The sequence below is a fragment of the Meleagris gallopavo genome, chromosome 5 (assembly GCF_905368555.1).
Source record: "Meleagris gallopavo chromosome 5, MGAL_WU_HG_1.1, whole genome shotgun sequence".
NCBI classification, from domain to species: domain Eukaryota; kingdom Metazoa; phylum Chordata; class Aves; order Galliformes; family Phasianidae; genus Meleagris; species Meleagris gallopavo.
The window spans coordinates 13,679,193-13,701,283 of record NC_139408.1 but is presented as its reverse complement, the minus strand read 5'-3'; the positions used below and the strand labels follow the sequence as shown (position 1 = coordinate 13,701,283).

The following is a 22,091-nucleotide window of genomic DNA, read 5'->3' as shown; positions in this document are numbered from 1 at the left end:
TCCACTGCTTATCAGCAGTCCTAGTCAAACTGGGAGGTCCCAGATGACTGGAGGCTTGCCAACATGATATCATAGCCATCTATAAGAAGGGTCAGAGGTAGGATCCTGGAACTACAGGTCTGTCAGCCTGACCGTGGTATCAGGAAAGGTGATGGAGCAGATCACCTTGAATGCAACCACATGGCACATGCTGGACAACCAGGATATCAGGCCTAGCCTTCAGAGATTCGTGAAAGGCAGATCCTGCTCAACCAATCTGCCTCCTATGACCAGGGGACCTATCTAGCAGATAAGGGAAAGATTGTGGACATAGACAACCCAGACTTCAGGTAAAACACTCTCATAGCATTCTCCTATAGAAGCTGAAAGCTCATGGCTTGCACAGGTGCCAGTAAAAAAAAAAAAAAAAGCACAATGGCTGGGCCCAGAGGGCCCTTGCTGAATAGAAATCCAACTCATAAGCAGTCACTAGTGGTATTCCTCAGGGGTCAGCGTTGAGACCAGTCCTGTTTAATATCTTCACTGATGATCTGGAAACAGGGATTGAGTGCACTCTCATTAAGTTTGCAGATGACACCAAGGTGGAAGAAAAACTCTCTCGAGGGTGAGAAGACTGTACAGATTATCTGAATAGGCAGGATTGATGGACTGAGACCAATTGCATAAGACTCAACAGTGGTCACAACAACTACAGGCTTGAAGCAGAGTGGCTGGAAAGCTGCACAGTGAAAAAGGATCTGAGGATGTTAGTCAATAGGCAGCTGAACTTGAACCAGCATTGTGCCCAAGTGACCAAGAAGACCAGTGACATCCTGGCCTATATCAGAAATAGCATAGCCAGCAGTACCAGGGATCATTTTCCTGTACTCAGCACTGGTGAAGCTACAATTTAAACATCATGTTGAGTTTTGGGCTCCTTGCTACAAAAAAAAAAGACATTGAGGTGCTGAAGAGTGCTCAAAGAAGGACAACCTATGCTCGTGGAAGGTCTGGAGAACAAATCTTACATGGAACTGCTGCAGGAACTGTGATTGTATTGTGTGGAAAAGAGGAGACTCCAGGGGAAGCCTTATTACTCTTAACAGCTACTTGAAGGGAGGTTGCAGCAAAGTAGGGTTCAGTCTCTTCTTCCAGTTAACTAGTGATAGATAGAGAGGGAATGGCCTCATGTTGCACCAGGGGAGGTTCCAGTTGGAAACATGGAAAAATTTATTCTCTGAAAGAATAATAAAACGTTGGAAACAGGCTGCACAGCAAAGTGGTACTGCCCCTGGAGATGTTTAAGAAAGATGAAGATACAGCACTGGGGGACATAGTTCAGTGGGCTTGGTGTTGACAGGCTGAAGGTTGGACTTGACGACCTTGGAGGTCTTAATTATTCTATGATTCTAATGTAAGCCATAGCCCAGCTTTACACTTCTGTCAGCTGTGAGGAACCATTTCTTACTAGACATCAGGAAACATTAGACTACCAGCCAGCACTTGAAAGTGTAACAATGTTGTAGAATTAGGTGATGTAGTTTTCCCCATATTCTTCCTAAAGTTATTCAATTTCATAAACATTGCTCAATTCCTTCTCCAGATTCTAAAACAATACATGACACTAATCACAGACTTTGCCTATGAGATGTCTACAAAACATCATTAGTGTATCCTTCAATTAAGGACAGGGTGTTCTAATTCCTTAATGGCATCAGATTTTGCCTGCTAAATAACTACAAAGCACCATTATTGCATCCTTCAATTTAGGCTACAGTGTTTTGCTTCCTTAATGGTGACTCAAACAATACACAGGCTATTTGAAAGGAGCCATTCCTCTCTCAAGCTACCTGCAGACTTGATTAATGACAAAGCTGTTACTGTACATAGAGGTATAGAGAGCAATATACAAGATGTACTCAGATAGTCCTGCAAGAATCAGCACATTTCTTCTGCAATCAATCTTAAATCAAAAGTGAATGCAACTTCTTCCAGAAAGTTGCAGTGAGAAACTCTGAACTGGGATCTGAGTATTGTATCAGGAGTTAGCACTGATCATCACAGCTATAAAAACAGAGCAGTCTGGAAACATAATTAGCTGTCTCTAATGCACCCAAGGAGCAGCAATGGTATTTACTACATAGGAAGCATCACTTCACCATCCTTGAAAGCAGGAGGCCAATACACTGGTGAGAAGCAGAACAGCTGACTACTGGAAAAACCATTCTTTAGGTGATGTCTGTGCTTAGTTCAGATGGAGATACTAAGACTTTGAGAAGCAAGGTGCCCCAACAAGGAGAGATGATATCTTTAAGATGAAGTCCTGCAAAGATTTGTCTGGCAGAGAAATTCAGCTTCTCCTGAGCAAACAAAAGGTCAGAGCCAATACTCAGGAAAGCAAAACTGTTGTGTAATTTCTGGAAACACAGAAAAACAGCACTTCTTGATGATGCGCTACTTTTTAAGTCAGCTCCACTTCCAATTAAATCACAAGTGGCATGGCTGAAGGCACGGCATTCTCTGCTTTGCTAGGGTGGCTGGGTTCCAGGCCATCTGCGTGGAATGCATGGCAGGACATTCCACCCTTCCACCAGAATGGTCAGCGGTGCCAGCCACTCCATGAGACCCATGAAGGGGACTGGGAGGGATCCACTTTTGTTTTCCTCATTTGTTTGTTTGCTTTACTCTGGCAGCAGGCAAAAGGCTCTTCCCTTGCCAAGTTCATTACCATTATATAAAATGTTCCCAATTACACTGGGTAGAGCACAGCACAGCAAGGAGGAGGGAAAAAGCCTACGAAGTTTACAATTAAGCTACAGGACTTTTTAAGCCTTCATTCTAGAAAACAGGTGAAACAGTTGAATACAGAACATTTAAAGAGCTCAAATCCACTTAGCTCAGTGTCAAACTAAGTTTTTCAAATGAAAGAATCATCTCACTTCTATAAACCAATCTCAAACAGCTTCTGAAACCCTATAGTTTCATGCTTACATCTGGGAGTTTCGCTATCATAGTGGATTTGTTCTCATCTTTTACAAATTGTGATTTATTGTAGTCTCTGAAAGATGACAAGAGTAAAATGATAATCTGATCAAGCAACAATATTCTGATAGTGGCAGAACTAATGTAGAAAACTGTTATCCTCCTTTATGCCAGTGGTATCACAGCCTAAAAATCAATCTTTTCATACATGACTGTGTTCTGAGGGAGTGAAAAGCACTACTTAAAAACATTTCCAAACACATACACATTGCTCTTAAGATTAAGAACACAGTGGTATCACTTACAAACTCTAGTTTGTAAAGCTGACTGTCACAAACCCAGTACATGCACAGGACAGGCTTCTATTTGCAACACAGAGTTGTCCTACAACTACTGAGCCATTCAAACACTGCATGCTTTCCTCTGGAGAGAGATTTTTTTTCTTAATTGCCACTGAATCTAACTTACAACCCCAACATATGCCTATTATCCCCACACTTCCCAGACCAGCCAATGCTGCATCATCTATCATGCAAAGCCAGGAAACCTTCCTCTTTGGGGAAGAGGAATCCACTCACCCACCACTTCCTGAAATTAAACAAAAAGTGAAGAAGTTACTGAAGCTGCTGCAGACTCTCTGCTCAGCTCATACATGCCACGCAGCTTCTAGCCACAAAAAACTCAACACTCAACATGAACATTTCACACTACTCTCCCATGAAACATTCCAACATTTCTCAGCAGAAAAGGCAAAATAGAAGTAGACCGTGGTCTTAATCAGTTTACCTAAAATAAGCCATCCCTTCTACGGCACTCTCTCTCTGCCCTGAGGGATTTAAAAAGCATATATGACCATGATCTGACAAGAGGTAATCCAATAAACTAGACAGCTCTCTCTCGCCTGCACAAGGACACAGCTGCTCTGACTCCTCATCTAGGCCTTGTATGGCCAAACGTCTGAAACTGCTCAGCCAGATCTTTACAGCAGTAGGAAGCATTAGGCACTCTTCTAATCGAGGTTGCAATTAGACCCACGTGCAGATAATCAAATCCTGAAGGTTTCTTCTGACACAAAGATTAGTAGGGCTCACGTTTTTCACCTCCTCTCTGTTACATTAGCTCTGCTAAAACTTGGTACACTTCCCAAGCAAAACTGTCACCAGTTAATCTCTAAGAGCCACCGGCTCTCTCCCCCCAGCCCAGATGAATCTATTCACAGAACAAAAACAGCTGCTTCTGATAAACCTACACGGCTGCAATTCACAATACCTCTGAAGCATTCAGGGCTGAGTGCAGCGTTCTTGGCCCTGTAACAAGTGTATCGATCCACTTGTCTATCATACCCAATAAGCACAAATGGTCCTGAAAAACACAAACAAATCAGAAGTTTTAAGAGAACAGAGTCACTTGGTCAGAAGGGTAAATATATGCTCTGAAAAGCAGCTAGGTAACATCAGGTTGAACAAAATTAGTCATCTTCAGTGAGTCACACAAAATATAGCTGGCAGTGAATTAAGAACTTTATGATATAATTGATTTTAGCTGAGAACTTCATGTCATTTTATATTAGTAAAGTGTGGTTCTGATTTCTAAATTATATGCTGGATTTTCACATCACAAAGCATTTGACTGGGAGCACGTGGCAATAGATAGCAAGCAAAGCACATCCTACTTGTGAACTTCTCTTGTTCTCTGACCAGCACCAATTTGCCATCTGGCAAATGCACAGAGAGAGAAGAGCAGTGTCTTCCACAGCCACATCTTCAGTGGCAGAATTTCATAGGTAAAAGCTGCATTTGGCAATGGGCTGTATGTTTTGTTTATTGAAATCAAACCAAATGATTATATCTCAGTAACCACAAAGGGAATCCTTTCCTGTCCCCGGGATATATTGCATCCCAGTTGGGAATTGTTATGTGAGCAGAAAAAACAGCAAGAAAAACATAACATATAGGTTAGCGTTTTGTTGGTTATTATCACAGAGGAAAACAGGACAAAGGCAGCAAGTGTCTGAAATGCATTCACTCTACAGTTGTAGCAAAGCAACTTAGATGAAAAAAAAATCTATTTCCAATGGAAATAAGCTGACATACGGACTACTGTTCCAACAACTACAATCAGGTTAGAATGGCTAAATCTCAGCTAAAAAAGACTACATTTATGGAAAGTGTAGTACAGAATCTGCTAAATCTTAGTCTAATTAGCAATTCCTAAGAAAAATCAAACATACATACAACCCATCGTCCCAAACTCTCATGAGATCTGCAGCAACTAAACGTATCTGAGAAGTCTAACTAAGAACTGACTTTGCTTCTGCAATTGCTCCAGTACTTTCCTATTTACCAGAGCAGGGTACAGCACAGTGACTGCCATCCTGACTGTATTGTATGATCAGATGCAAAGGTACTTTTCTTCCTCTGAACAAACAGTAAGCATAGTCTGTCAAAATGACACTTCTGCACTGAGAGTTTTTCAAATGTCTGTACAATTGCATCTCCCATTTACTCCTCAGAGGAAATAACTGAATATTCACAAATTTAGCCTGCTCTATAGAAAAAAAAAGGTTCATCTCCCATCTAGTACGAGTTTTTTTGTTTTTGTTGTTTGTTTTTGTGGTTTTTTTTTGTTTTTTTTTTTTTTTGAAGGACCATTGCATCTAATGCCAATGCCTCACAAAGAAGCCAGCAGACTTTCACTACTGCCACCAAATCCGATCCTGCTCCCTTCTGTACCACTCCTGGTCACTAGAACGTCCCTACTTTGTGGCACGCTAGCCTTCTGCCAGGCAGAGGTATTGTGAAGCCCTACAGTGATCTGGATCAGGAGCTTGTCCCAGTTGAACTTAAATGCTGCAATCTTCCCATTTGTTCTAACCTGCATCACTACCATGATCCTGTTCCTAATGAGATCTCTCAAGCACTTCAGCTGCCAAATGAGAGAGGAGTAGTGGGAAGATTACTGTTATAGGATATCACTATGTACTTTTTATTAAGATCCATCCCCCACCTGTAAATCTACATTCTCAAGTTCCATTGAAGAGACTTCAAGAGCCTTTCCATCTCTCTTCTCACTGGTGATAGAACAAGGGGAAAAGGCCTCAAGTTGTGCCAGGGGAGGCTTAAGTTGGATAGCAGGAAAAACTTTACAGAAAGGGTTGTTAAGCACTGGAATAGGCTCTCCAGGGGAGTGGTTGAGTCACTATCCCTGGATGTGTTTAAAAACCGTTCTGATGTGGTGCTCAGGGACATGAGTTAGCAGAGGGTTGATAGAGTCAGGGTAGTATGGGTAGGATGCTGTTGGACTTGATGATCTTTGAGGTCTTTTCCAACCTGAGCGATTCTATGGTTCTATGATCCTTTGGTTACTGCTAAAATGCTTTTCTGGAGAAAAAGCCAACAGTCACACATATAAAGAAAAGTTTGATATGGAGTGCTCACTGAGCAGAACGAAGTAGCAAACTTGAGGCTTCCACAGCAAGTCTACAACACAGAGACCTTCCAAGCACTCTCCTCACTTCCTCCAGCACTACAGCAGCAGCAATCGGGGCAGCTCCCAATGCTGCCAGAGCTCACCATGTCAGCTGCAATAGGAGGCATCAGCCACACGTAGGTATTAGACTGTATCAACACATCTGTTGGGTGGCACATCATTAACACCAGCAAAGTAAAGGTGTATTTGTTTTACCCCAAGAGATGCACCTACTCTATCTCCTCCTTCTCAATACCCTAGGAATTAACAGTCACAAAGAGCAGCACAGATGCTACAAGAAGAACAGCCATGTATAAGATGGGTTTTTATCGTGGTTGATTTTGTGCCCATGATTTTTATAGTTCTCATAATTGCGTGCTAATGTTTTCGTTCATTGTCAATCCAAATGATACAGACGGATGAGATAAACCTAGCACTAGTTTTCCAAATAAGTACTTGAACATTCTCCATTTTGATACATATGCTAACATCTACTAATTAGAACCATAACAAAAACTTTAAAGGCAGGAATTAGGAAGAGGAACTTTCCAAAGCAGATTTATTCATTATGTGACAAACATTAGCACCACTTCTCCTAAGGGTGAAAAATATTCTCAATAGGAAAAAAGATTAAGGAAACAAACAGTAAACTATGCAACAATATAAGTCTGCAATTTAATTCAGTATATTCAACTTCAAGTATTGAAGAAAAAAATTACCTAAATTTCACACCATCTTGAGAAGAAGAAATCACAGCTTTCTCAGTGATGCAGTAAAAATTCTAGGTGCACTATTAAAAATGAGTGAGAAACACTGTGGAAGGGTTAACTGATGAAATCCGTATTTCACTGCAGTACTACAGGAAAATTTCCCTCAGTGGTAGCAAAAAAAAAAAAAAAAAAAACACTTAAGGGATCAGGAAAGTTTCCATGCTCACATGCTTTTTATACAGATTGAAGCACTTATCAGCATGGTAACAAAAAGTTAACAGGTTGTTCTACAGTAGTCTATAAAAGGAGATGAAAAAATTCTTCTGTATCAAACCCATAAGCAAAAATATATGAGTGTATTTTAGTCAACATATGTTGAAATACATAAATATTTCAGCATGTCAACAATAGGTTGTTACAATATTAGAATCACAAACAATGCCAGCCATCACCAATAGACCACTCAGAAGTGCTTGGTAATTGAAGAATGCTTGTTCTCACACTAGTTACATGGACAGCACAGCTAACCCTCCTCTGCTTTGCAGGCCAGCTTACCTTGGCAATATGCACAACTGAAATTACCAATAACAGGAAGAATGGAGAAATTCATATTTCTGTTCCAGGCTGCTGCTAGGTTTTGTTTGTGCAGAAATTCGTTAAAGCTTGCAGCATTTCATAGTGACAGCTTGAATACGCAAAGCACTACCAGCCTACTTTTTTTTCTTAAAATATATCCTGAGAGAAGAGAAAGGGATAAAAGAAAATTTAGGCAACGTAATATTTGCATTATGACTAAATACTTCTAAATGCTACACATTCACAAATTAAAGTTATGCTGTACGCCAAACTCTTTTGGTACTTAAGGTACCATTTCCTTAGCATTCACTGTCAGATCCAAGCACAAGACATCCTTCAAGCCACATTCTCGGGTGCAAAACTGCATGAAGTAGCAGTTTGAAAACACGATGTGCAGAAATTTTTTTCGTATGCACATTGCCGACATACATCTTCAAGGAAAATCTGGGAAAGAGGAAGAGAGATACATAAAGGTTTGAGCTTGTAACTGGCAAAACAAGTAAACAGCAGCAAGTGGAAGGAATGACAAGATGATGCTCTGAATGCTGCTGCCTAACTGGAAGGCAAAGCCAAGAAGCCCCGCAGGAAGCACAAGCAGACTGCCTTATTTCCTATTGCTTCTGTGTTTAAAAACATCCCCAGTATGCATAAATCAAGATGTCAGTGGCAGTGAAAACAGAAACTCAGCTTAACTCCATAGCTACAAGGCTCTGTTAATCCCTCCCTAACATTCCCACTACGGTCCCCAGCTTTCTTTTGTTCTTGTAATATCAAGCTGCAACAAAGCTGCCATGACAATGACATGCACAAAAGAAATCTGTATTTGCCTGTCAGAAACTGGGCAAAAATTATCTCCATCACAGGTACAGTAATGAAAACTAAAGTAGCCAGAACATGTAAATGTACAGTCACTTCAACACTGAAACAAATTCCTGTAGCACCTAAAACACTGAGAATACTCACAGCTATAATATAACACAGATGAACATTAAAAAAGTCAAATTCTTTTTAAGAGCAGTCTTTAGAAAGGCTTATAGTTCATGCATACATCAGCTATGCTCTTTAATATATTGCACTGTGATGTGAGAGAAAAGAGTCCTTGGTAAGCTTACCGGAAACTAGAGCAATGGAACAGCAGTAGTTCTCCGTCATGAAAACTGCATCTCCTTTGAGGTAGCCATGTCCAAAGGAGCCATTTGGACAAAATGAATGTAACCTCCCTGATAGACTTCAGTATGATACAAGTTGCTGCCGCAACGTATCAGAGGAAGCAGGCCCTATTTCCTACCCTTCCCTCCTCCTCTTCTCTCCTATTTGTGAGCTGTTTCCAAAGTCGTTCAAAAAATTTATCAGCAACTTCTTCACTGCCTTGTTTTGGTAAATTTAGACTTGCTAGCAGAGAAAGGATGAAGGAGACACAGCATTTATACGATCCGTGCAGCTCTCCATAACAAAGATGCAGAAGAGCTACTGCTACGGCCTCATTTGTTCCATTGGTACAGGAGGAGAGGTGACTCCTCAGAAGAACATAACTGCAAGACAAAGCACTTAATCTTCCCCTCGAGATTTTGGAGAATACAATACCCGAACAAGTCCTGCTGTATTGCTCTGTTACATGTCACTCTCTGCAGAACCCAGCAGCATCACATTTTCGTCATCTACTTTGATACCATTTGTCTCCTGAACAAGACTTTTCCTCCATTAAGAGTACATAGAAGATGGGATTAGTCACCTAACACATTACTAACCATAAAGCTTTGAAATTACAATGTATAATTAGATCACATGCTTAGATTGTCCTTGCACATATGCAAAAAAGCCTAACAAATAAAACATGCAGCTAGTGAAACCAAAACCAACTCCCCTTTTGAAGGGCAGAGTATCCACAGTACTGTTCAAACAATTTTAAGTAGCAATTACATTTAAGAAAAGCACCTTCAATCCATAATTTTGTTCTGTGTTTCCAGATGCTAAAGCAATTCTTAGTGAAGAACTGTGAATAGCAAACTCTGCTTAACATTAAAATGAAAAAAAGAATACAGAAAATTACTGTAGACCGAAATCAATCCTTCAAGTTCTGACATAAGTTTATAATAAAGCTTCAGCTCTGAATACCCAGGAAGAGAATGCAAGTCCTAAGTATTTAAACTGTTCGAGAAGCACTACAGATTCAAGCGGAGAAGACAAAGGTCAGTGCACCATCTGGCATCTCTGCAAACACATCCTCAATCTGAGTAGATATCTGTTACTGAAAAAGCATTATAATAGAAAAGCAAGCAACTGCAGATTAGAAAAACCACAGCAGAACAGTAATGCAGCTTGTATACATAACCAAGCAGCTCTGTTTCCAAATCTGCATTCTATTCTTTCCCATGTCACAGACTCCATCTTAATTCGCTTCTCTTCATGGCAGGAAGGAAAAAGCTGATGTATTTTCACCCCTAATTCACAACTAATAATAAAAGAAAAGCATGCCACAGTGAGTCAATATTTACACCCTGGAATATTTCTAATTCTGTAAGACTTCAAGTCTTATCTCCCAAAAACCGATTTTGTCTTTCTTTATCATTATCACTGCATTTATCATTACAATGACCTATAATTATAACGTGTCTAATGACAGCCAGGGTCCCAAAGGTGACATTTCAACAACAGGGAACAATAAATACAACAAAGAGTGACTTCAGAATGCTTAGGAACCAGATGCTGTAATTCAGGGCCTCTAAATGAACACAAGAACGAAGCATCTTAACAAGACAGCTGAATCCAGGAAAAAAAAATAATAAGTTGGGCACCATTTGTTTCATAGAATGGTCTGGGTTGAAAAGGACCTCAATGACCATCTAGTTTCTAATCCCCGCTATGTGTAGGGTCACCAACCACCAGACCAGGCTGCCCAGAGCCACATCCAGCCTGGCCTCGAATGCCTCCAGGGATGGGGCATCCACAGCCTCCTTGGGCAACCTGTTCCAGTGCATCACCGCCCTCTGGGTGAAAAACTTCCTCCTAACCTAAACCTTCCCTGTCTCAGCTTAAAACAATTCTCTCTTATCCTATCACTACCCACCCTTGTAAACAGCCGTTCCCCCTCCTGTTGATAACTCCCTTCAAGTATTGGAAGGCCACAGTGAGGTCCCCCCAGAGCCTTCTCCTTTCCAGGCTAAACATCAATTTCTTCGCCTTTCTGCACAGATGCCACAGAAGTGCAAACACACAAAACACTGACCTCAAAAGTAGTAGCAAAAGCATTGCACTGGTATCTTCTACTGTTTCTCAAGCTTAAAATTGAATCACTAGCACATTTAGTACTTCTGGAAAAAGAAAAAGGCATTAGAAATAAGCACTACAAATGTTTTACAAGTTAGTTTTAATTTTAGTCCCTCTGTAAAGGCTAGATTTTTATCAAGTATCTCAACTTCCTGTACACTGTAAAGAAACAAGACTGCAAGTAGAAAAAAAGATTAACCTTTACTGTGCTGTTATGTAAATACATTCTGGATATCACAGAACCGTGCATAATACAAAGCCACAGCCTAGCAAGCCCAATGTTCAATTTCTGACAACATACAACACTGGAGTGCTCCAGAAAGCTCCACAAACCTCTCAAAACACAGCTAATTGCTGCCTCTATATCCCAAGAGAAATCTTTTCTCAGCTCTATGGCACACTGCTTTGATGTGTGGACTAAAACCAATATTATCCTAGCTAGTACAACTGCTGATACTCTTGCTAACATGGTTAATCTTTACAGAATTATACTATTTAACCTCAGTGAATCACACAATTTAAAACCTGCAGTGTAACCATACATTGTACACACTAATTCTTCCTATTAATATTCTCACCTTCTACTGTTACACAAAATTGTTCTTTATTGTCAAAGTATGCTAGCTACTCAATGCCTTGTAGAATCACTTGTGCATTGACTCTCCCTCCATTTTTGAGCCTACTGTTGCTTTTCCATATGATGAACCAGAACAAGCAATTATTTGAAACCTAAAGTTAATCTGAAGTTCTTCTCAATTTGATTTTGTAACAAGAGCAAACCTCATTCTCTCTTTGAAGGCCTGACACAGTGCCTGCTGTAATAGTCAGTCATTTTACTCCCAGAATCCAAATACAGGGTGCAGAAAAGCAAATCTGAAATGAGAATAAAAAGTGGTAATAGTTTCATGTTTGTGGCTGGCTGTCACTTTAAAATAATATTTGTTTTAGCAACCTCCAGTTAATAAGTAGCTCGTGACTCTGTGATAACCATTGTTACCATTGTCTTCCTTGGAGATTAGCCTTTTTGGACAGGTTTCTCACAATATTTTTGCTTTATGTCCTGCGCGCTCCACCCAATTTGCAAGTCTCCAAGGATCCCAGAGAAACAAACCACAGGGATCATTCCTGAAAGCAGCCACATTACTACTTTCAGTGAGAACATGCATTCATTTGGATTAGTAGTTTTCACTGCTGCTTGGTCCTGCTTTTTTTTTTTTTGTTTTGGATATAAGGAAGTGCATGTAACTGGGCATATACTAGCAAAAGAGTAAAGGGACAGCCTCAGATATATTGAGGACCTTATCTTGGCACCACCTTCCCAAAATGATGCAATATTTTGCACCTAACTCCAAGGCTAAGATGGATGATCCCCTTAATTTAGCTATCACAGACTCTACCCATTTCATACATATATATACACACACACACACACACACACACACATATACACATAATGTGTTTGTCCTGCAAAGAGCAAAACTGCTTCTGACAAGTTCTTCACAATACCAGATACAGTATCACTGGGAATACCAATAGGCACATACAAGAAAGCTGACTCACCCAGCTGGTGATGAGAGTCTCTGGCTGCAGAACACTCATTCTCAGGCAGCAGCCTTCATCCAGGAGACGTGCTCCCTTCAGAGGCCTAAATGAGTCCAGGGTCCACCTTTTCTGTCAGGTGGGAAGCACAGGGGAATTGTTTGCTTCCTGGGCCAGCCATCCCCTTCACCAGGTGCTCAGTCATCAGTTCAGGCCTTGACCTAACAGCTCCCATACAGTAATCAATACCAAGCAGGTGAAATTAACTCTCTCTTCAACCAGCTAGCAAAACTGGGTACCATTTAAGGAAAGAATAAGATTGAAGACAGTGAACAGCAGAATTAAGAGGAATAGAAAAAAAAATAGAGATCTTCACATTTCACTTTGCTAGGAACAAAAATTGCTGGGTGGGTTTGGTTTACACGTGCAGTCTGGTTCCTTCATTACAACAGCCTTCAACTTCCTCCAAGTCTCATGTACTTTTCCAGTTCATTTAACAGATAAGCAGTTTGACTTCTGGAGTATTTGATCAATACAATAATAAAAAGTTACTGAAGTCTAGTTTCAAAGAAGTGGCAGAGGACACAATCTAGCACAAAGTTGCACATTTCAGCCCAGTCACATTTCTTTTTCTATCACCCCACCAAACCAAGCCCTCCAGAAAACTAATTCTTCCCTAGTGAGGCACTGCATTGTCCACAAAGGCTGTGCTCATTTGGTAGCTAGGTGCTCTCAAGTTCCAGTCTAGCATCATTTAAAAAGACATCTGTGTTCCTTTGTCTTTCTTCTTTTGAGACTGATCACTGGTATCTTTAGGCCTGATTTGTGAGATCACTGAATTGCATGCATCGATTTTTGGCATGACTAGCACTAGAACCTTTGCCTGTGAAGTGACAGACTGAAACCACATCCACACCTTAAAAGTGTGCTAAGTTCACAATTAGAGAAATATATTACACACAAGCCATGGGACAAGAACTGTTGGCATAGGGATTAAAGTGAAGGCAATAAGTTCACAGCCACAGGCAACTGAAAGTCACAACAGACACCAATGCAGACAGCACACTGTGACATACAAGTAACACATTGCAAGCACCCGCTCACAAAATAGGCACCTGTGACACATACAACACAGACATCTATCCAGATAAATGATAACTGCTCCTATGTGATCCAGCTGGAGTAACCAGGATCCAAATTCTTTGTGCTACAGTTTAATTGGAGGTAACTGTTCTACATGAGATACCACTGTTCTCAGTATTTTCATAAAACTATCAAGGTCTTCATAAGACTGGAAAATAATAATTATTTGTTATAGCCAACTGGGAAATGATCATATGCACGCTAGCAAGGTGCATTATATGGACAAGCACTTCCCTCCTTCCAATATTTGCTTCCTCTTTGCTCAAATTATATTTGCTCACTCTAAGAAAAAAGCCGTTCTCAACGCTGTGGACCATTACTCTGGTGATACATCCCATGCACTCCCAGGTTCGCCTTCAAAAATTTGATTTATTTCAAACTCTGCCTAGAAAAGCATTCATGCAAAAAGTTTAAGTTAAAAGAATGAATTCGAACCATATGTTTTAAAGCACATTAAAACCTTCACAAAAGTTGTCATTCAGAGGCTAAGCAACCTTCATGTTATCTTAGTCTGCTATGCCCAAAGAAATATTTAACATCTTTCTATTTCACATTTTTGGCTTGGCTCAGAAATACACAGTCTAAACAAGAACCAATGTGTTCAACTGACAATTACAAAGATACATCCTTCTTGATAGATTTTCTTCAACTGGAAAAGAGAAGCACCCATTTTTCAGAATAGGATGTATGACAATTCAATAGATCTGCTATACAATATAGTTTCTTATTTACTTAAAAAGATTACCTACACTTTTGCTGAAGAAAAAAAGCCAGCAAGCAATTTTGCCCTGAAAGGTAGAGTTTACACTGCCTGCATTTCACAAACTGCAGAACAATACTTCTCCATTAATTCCAGGTATTCCTAACCAGCTGGCTTAGTGAGCATTCACTCCACCTCCAACCAAGATGAACATGATTTAAACCAGAATCTTGATTCCATTAACAATGAGGAAAAGCAGGTCTGCGAATATATAAATAATATTTTGCCCACCTGGAAGGTTACACTGCATACAGCAACAGCTGCCTATGTTTTAGTTTTTAGTGGATGACTGGGCATTTCCTGCCTGAAACACACTTAAAGGCTCTTTAAAAACAACAGTGAGAGCAACCTTACATTGCAGTGTAAAAACTGGAAGGTTATTCTTCTTAGAAGTTAACCAAGCACACCCTCTACAATTTTCAAACTAAATACTTAGCTGCATTTGACAAGCACTAGCACAGAACAGCCCCTTTGCAATTAGGAGCTCTCATCATGGCTTACAGCACCAGCTCAAGCCTCAACAGGTTCGAGTGACTCGGACAAGTACAACCACATTCAACAGGGTGGGGTAAGAGAGAAAACCTCATTACAGACATGCTGGGGCTATCTGAACACAAACCACCAAATTCAGCATTTTGAACAGCACTTGTAAACCAAAGCAAAAAAAACTGCTACGCCAGATGATACGGTAAGAGCAGACCCTCTGTCCTGCAAGATAAAGACTACAATTGAACAGAACTAAACAGCCATTAGACTTCAGTATCATTTTAACTGTTTCTTCAGTCAGATTTCTTTCAAACTTCAAAAATCAGCTTGATGCTGCTTTAAAAAAAAAAAACCACCACCACACTACCTTGCTGCAACAAAAAGGAGACACAGAAGAGACTAGCAAGTGTGCCAGGACTGCACATCAGCACATACACTCCAAACAGAAAATATAAAGAAAGAAAGCATGGTTTGTAGGACAAAAGAAAACAAAATATTGGAGGGAGTAAAATTTCTGAGGATCTGGATACCCTAAACCAGAACCTGCAAATTCTCCAGTTTCTCCTCTCTTTTTTTCCTCTGCTAGAAGCATTTCAGATAACCTCACTACTAATGGCAAGATCAGTGTCTGTCAGTGGCTTTTCAAGTGTAGTCAACTCTTTAAAAAAAAGAAACGATACCATTTCCTTCTAAATTAGCAGATGAGACTTAACCAGCAAACATGTAGTTCTAGTTTTAACATAGTTTTGTTCAAGAGAGTCTATTAACATAAACAAGAGATACAGGTCTGCCCTAAAGCTTTTTCTTCCTTCTACAAGTACATCTGTTGCCCTAACAAGTTGTTAACCCTCTGTCCTCTTATAACCACTGGAAAGCAGTCACAGTAGCACCCTGTAAGACATGGCAATCATGCCTGTTACAGACTGAAGTTCCAGGAACACCTATCAATCCTCAGAGAGAAGACTGACTGAAAAGAAAGCTACTTCTAATTTATCAGACCTGACACAAACCTGAAACCACAGAGTTAACCCTGCAACCTGAGTAGCCTCTGCAAAGCAGACACAAAACACCTTGCTGTAAAAGCAACAGCTCTATCCAGTTCTGCATAACCTGTTAAGAAACTCAGTGTAACCAAGTCTTTCCTGAACACCCCCCTGCTGTTTTAAGGAGCATCACATCAAAGAGATGTGATCTGTAAGTCACAAAATTTTACTTAGATGACCATTAAGGTTGTGAAATTAAGCAGTTAAAAACCCCACAATCTCAAAGTTGCCCCTGCACAAGCTGTTTCACACAAGCTCTGTAGTTTATGTTCAAATATCAGGAAACTCCCCACGTGAAAGTGCCAACTGCTGATACGTTTCAGAGAAGGAATAGCCATGATACACTCAGTGAACACTAATGATAAAAGCATTTGATACACACCTTTCTAACCTGTACAGCGGAAGAAAAATGCATGCAGATGCATTCAGAAGAGCTTGGGTTACCATGCCTGGATCATTTTGACTTTGCTCTAACCACCAAAGACAGCTCCTGGAGAATATGCTTTGCTGCAAGCTTACATTTTAGCTTAATGGATTTACTCTGAACATTCAGAGTGAAAAATAAATTTTATATATGACAGTCATTCCTGTCTTGATTTCAGTTAAATTATTGACATTCTTCAAGGCCTTGAATAAATACATCTCGATGCTCTTTTTTTTTTTTTTTAAATGCATGCATTCAGTGCCCACGTAGTCCCTCTTTCCAGTTGCAAACAGAGCTCTGTGGACTGAGCAAAGAACTTCCACCCTGACCAGTTCCTCTCAGTTGAAAGAGCAGCTTCAGTGAAAGTTACCATTTAGAAGGAAAAAAAAAAAAATATATATATATATATATATATATAAAATAATAGTACAGCTGATCAGCCATTTACAGTTCTACTCATCACTGTAACTCAAACTGAATTATTTTAAGTTATTGCACACAGCCTCAGGAGCAGGGAGCTTCCTGGAGTGCAACTTTCTCAAATGCTGAAGCAGTCAGTCATGAAACTGTTGTTCCCTGGGCAGCCTCGCTGACGTAGCAATGTTCAGTAATACCATAAGTAGCATGACTACAAAAATGAATCAAATAATTCATTATGAAGTTTGCTGCACTGAAGGACACAGGCCAAATTTCTGCTGTTGTTGCAGAATAATATCAGTGGAAAAACTACTAAGGAGGGCATTTAGAAACTGCACTCAGTAAGAAAACTTCACAACCTTATCACCATTTCTAGAACATGCATTAAAACTGATGCACAAGATTACTTCAACAGCATTCCACTAGCAGAGACCCACATTAAAGTTCTTTAATAGGTCAGCAATGATGCAGAATACACAGATCTGACAATGCCAAGTTCAAACTTGTATACACAGCTATCCAAAAACTGCAGTCTCTCGTTAATTTTACTCTTTCATGTATGTGTGCTCTGGGCCCACATCCAGTAGATGTAACAGATGGAAACTGCCAGTGAAATATGGCAATGCTATAATAAGGCCATAATACAGAATGAGGCTTCCTACCTCAAATCAGATTGGATTCAACCAGACACCCCAAATTCCACTACCTTCACATTCACATCATGGGAGAGCCAGAACTTTTCTCACATAAATGAAAACTGACTTGGAGTACATTAGAGGTCTGAATTATGCTTAATTAACCAGTTTGCTATATTTATAATTTAGCCATAAAACTCAGACAAGAACTCTGACAGAGCTCTGAATCCAACGTCTGCTCCAAGATACCAGTCTAGTCAGAGCATCTCATTTTCATACATTCTGCAGTTTCTCCACGCAGTTCAAGTAGAATACACCCTCAGAAAAATCACTAATTATTTACAGAATAATTACCACTAGTAATCACACTATTTCACTATTAGGTTCATTGCATTTAAACCCTTGCTGCCACAGAAAAATAACCCTCTTCTCCCTAAGCTTTATGCTCCCTAGAGCTATTTACATCACTCATACAGCTACACAAACATGCTACAGGAACTCATTTAGCTGAAAACTAATCTTGAGAGGAAAAATAGGAAGGGAAAAATACAGATTAGTTTTCAGCCAGATGAGCATCTTTAACCTACCAGCCTTCATGAATAACAATGTCAGCATAACAGCAGAGAACACGTGCAAGAATGTTAGGAACAGCTTCCCTTTTTGAACATTCAAGTATTTTACTAGAAAATTGTTTGTTTTAATTTAGAATCCTTCAGATTGATATTTTGATTCTCCTTCCCCTAAATAAAATCCTTGCTGGAAAAAGAATGTTCTTATAAAACCAAATCAAGATTCACATACATTGCACTGACCAAAGGCCAGTAACTGCCTACCTGATAGAAGTTCTGTTGTCAGCTAAAATAACATAGGTTTCAAAAAGTAGGTTTTCTTTGGTATATCTGCCAACAAATGCAAGAAATTGATAACTACTCATGCCAGGACACTTCCAAGAAAGGGTCTTTGCAGTTATCTTTTGGTATTGGTTTTGCAATACAGCAGAAAAGTAAAGGCAGCATACTCAGTACTGCACTCAAACCCCTTCAGAGCCACAGAGGCATAAGAGCCCAACAGAACAGTTTAAACTGCTCTGGTCCACCACTGATGCCTCTTGCCCAGTACCGATTCCTCTTGTACAACTATAAGAGTTCCTGGAGACATCAAACAAATAGCATCTTTCCACCATTACGTGTACACTATGTGAATATTAGAAGAATAACTCAAATATTAACTTGTATCTGTGGATGATGTTATAAGAGTTGTTTTGACAGGTAACCTCTGGTTTAGCAGAGGTATGGTGAAAGTACAGGAAATAATATTGATGTCTCACTGGTAAACAGTGAACTGAGTGCAAATGGCTCACAGACAGACCTAGATTATCTGGGAAGAACAATTTGGGGACTCACAGGTAGTGATGTTACACCTATAAGCAGGAATAAATAAGGAACATGTGAATATTTCCTGCACGGTGGGACTGGACGTGTCTGTTTTACTGGTTCCAAGTTATTTTCAGCTCCTTCAAAGCAGGGAAAACAACCCACTAAAGCCAAGAATTTGCAGGGAATGCAAAGCAGGGGAAACACCTGTCATGAGGTCAGTTAAAAAGCAGAATGGATATCCAGGGTGCAGCTGTGATAGGTGGGAGGCTGCAAAAGTGCTTCTGGGGGGGAGGTCTGCCTTATAAAGGCAGGAGACCTTCACTGGAGAGCACTGAAGGAGGAAGCATTCTTTATGGTTACAGCAGCTGAAGAACTTCCAGCATTTTTCCTTTTTATAGAAAGACTTGCTATAATAAGAAAGTTTCACGCATTACTTAAAATGAAAATTATCAGCTACCTTGACATACAAAGGTTTGTTAGATGTAGGCAGCAATATTCTCCTTGGCTCATCTGCATTATATAGCAGACAAACTGACAGCTAAGTAAACAGCGTAATTTCTCTCTGTTCCCACCACAAGATGCATTCCTTACAATTAATACATCCCATTCAAAAGCAACAAAGATTTAGCCTAACAGCTGTAAATTAGCATATTGGATTTTTTTACTGACTCAGAACTGGAACATTGTGTTTTTCACCTCTAGTCCTCAGCTGTTTTAGCTCAATACCAGGACTTCTATGTACAACAACATCGTTCATGTTTCACCAGAGTCTATCTTGCACTGGACAGTATTTTGAAGACACTGCCATAAATGCAATATGGAAGACAGCAAAAAAATAAACCAGCAGTATGCATTGCTTTTCTGCTAGCCTTCAAAATCCTTGTTGGGACACAGAAGATCTGGTAGTTCTGTTTAGTGCCTTGACACTTACAGTTAAGGCCTTCTACACTGGACATATCTACCAGTATGTAGACCAAAGGAATGCCTCTCGCACTGCTTGTTAAAAATCATTGGCACAATAAATACTCTCACTGACAGAATTTGAACACAAGTTACTTTCCAACTTTGTGGTCTGGTCAAATGAAGACTACAAAACAGCATAGGATACACTGTGTTTCCAGTGGATTAACTGACATGACACCTATCAAGGCTGATATACTGGATTAGACAGTTTTCAGCTGTATCCACTGCTCTATGGCAGCAGGCCAGGAAGCACCTGAGCAGACTGAAGATGTCTGTGCCCTCTTCAGGCACAAATTGTTTGCTTCTTTCTTCTGCCTGTATTTTTCTCATCTTCCTAGGCCGCTGCTTTTTTACTGCCCTCAAAGCTGAAGACATGGGAGCAGTTTGGCCAGGATATGAGGAAAAGATCACTTTCAATCATTCTGAAGCTCTCTTTTTACATCGCCAGGGCAACATAAGAAAGGACAGATAATTGAGCAGTGAATGGAGTAACAATATGGGTAGCTGTGACACTACAAGTAGCAAGGGCTACAACTTAAACCAAAGACAGATGAACCCCTATCGCACACTGCCCTTTCCTTTTTATGCCTTTGTCAAGTCACTGCTTACTCTGATCCTAGAATAACACCATGCTCTGACGCAGAGGGAATGGTAATGTACATTCAACATTAAAGAATCCTCCCTGAGAAGTTTACAGGCAGCATTTCACTGCTTGAGGATGCGTAAGTTTTCTTGTGCTCAGAGTCATTTGAGCAAGAATTGAGGAGGAAAGCCATTCGTCGTTTTTGAAATAGAAGCAAAGGAAATAGTTACAGATGACTCTTCCCTCCTGACTTTCCTTCACTAGTATTCCTTGTTTGGGCTAGACTACACGCAGAAGTCTTCTCCACCTGCCTATACAAAGCTCTCCAGCTCATCCCTGCGGAAGAAACTTCCTTCCAGTTCAAGACGCATCTACAGACGTGCTTTGACATCCCAACTATGTTAAACTGTTACAGCTCTCATGGTTCCAGTTAGAGTACAGATGTAGCTCAAAATAATCTCTCTGATTTAACATGTAATTGCTGGTTTATAGGAAAAAAAGAGGGGAGGGGGAACTTAGAAGAAAAATATTTTAAGTAACAACTTACAAAAAAAGATTATAGTGGACAATCCTCCATGATTAGAATAATTTGTTATAGAATCAGGCATTGCAGTTAGATATGCCATGTCAGGATTACCAGTACCACTAACACATCCTATTCCTCTGCAATATGAACTATAAAACTATATCAAAAAGTAAACAACACCCATCCTTGTTGCTACTTTGAACTTCATGAATGATTGATGCTGTTGTTAACACAAAAGTTTGTGATCTCTTTCAAAACGCAACGTAGAGCTCTGTCAGACGTCAGTGAGCAAAACATTTATGCAATACTGATCCCTAGTGTAAATTGCATTGAAAATATTTTCTGTATGCAACAAAAAAGTCTTTAAAAAAATATATTTAAAGAGCACTGAAAGGACCAAAGCCTCATTATTAAGGCCACGCTCAGTAGAAAGGTAAAAGATACTAAGCAAGCAGAGAAAAGACTTAGGTTTATTTTGATGCTAAGCTGAGATCTTACTGCAACCTGCCAACACCCCATTTTGTTCAGCTTAACTGGGTTTTCAAGCACTTGACCAAACAGAAAACAGCACCCTGAGAAGTTTTGCTGTGTGACCACATAATCCTATAACTGCTTGTTAATCCATAATAAATTCACTATTGTTTATAAGCTTCAGCTTCCGTTTTCGTATATTAAGCACTCTGAGGCGATCAGAGACACTTGGGCTGCTGCCCTTTGTGGTATGATTAGAACTTACCCTTCCCCCACGCTCCAGAACACGAGCGCAGGGAGGACCAGTAAGGAATAAAGCAGATCTCACTCTAAATCTTCTATAGGATAAACACGGCACAAGCTTGAAGGGTAGAGATCTAGAACAGAAGCAACTCGTTATTGCTGCCTAACTTAGCACCCTTGGACTTCAGTAACTTGGTAAGATGAAGTTAAAATACAGACAGCATTTCTTATACTGAACATTCAGAAAGCACAAGTGATAACACGATGCATTTATGTGAACAAGCACATGTAGAACTGCAAGTGCAAGGCAGTACACAACTCCACCAGTATGGAATAAGAAAGATCAAGGTACTTTTAGTAGTGACAATGCTCATTTAGCAAAGAGTGATTGTCACCAAGAAGAACAACACCAAGACACAGACCAATATGAGTCGCTCTCCTGAAGCACACCAAGCAATGGATGCAAGATCTGAGTGGTTACTGAGAACAATTTGTTTTCC

General features: G+C 40.0%; 1 protein-coding gene across 5 annotated transcripts in view; it reads right to left on the bottom strand.

The window, feature by feature from the left end:
* The window catches only part of MOB2 (MOB kinase activator 2), a 111,112-nt gene that overhangs the window by 86,886 nt on the left and 2,135 nt on the right, over nucleotides 1-22,091 (bottom strand). Inside the window, exon 1 of one of the 5 annotated variants that reach the window (XM_085224328.1) lies at nucleotides 10,942-10,979. The exons of 3 other annotated variants lie outside the window; for them this stretch is intronic. In XM_085224328.1, coding sequence (XP_085080454.1) covers nucleotides 10,942-10,964 — 23 coding nt within the window. In that variant the 5' untranslated portion in view covers nucleotides 10,965-10,979. Of the gene's footprint in view, nucleotides 1-4,230; nucleotides 4,257-10,941; nucleotides 10,980-22,091 lie in introns of those variants that run through there. One more of the 5 variants, XM_019615413.2, reaches the window with a different exon arrangement.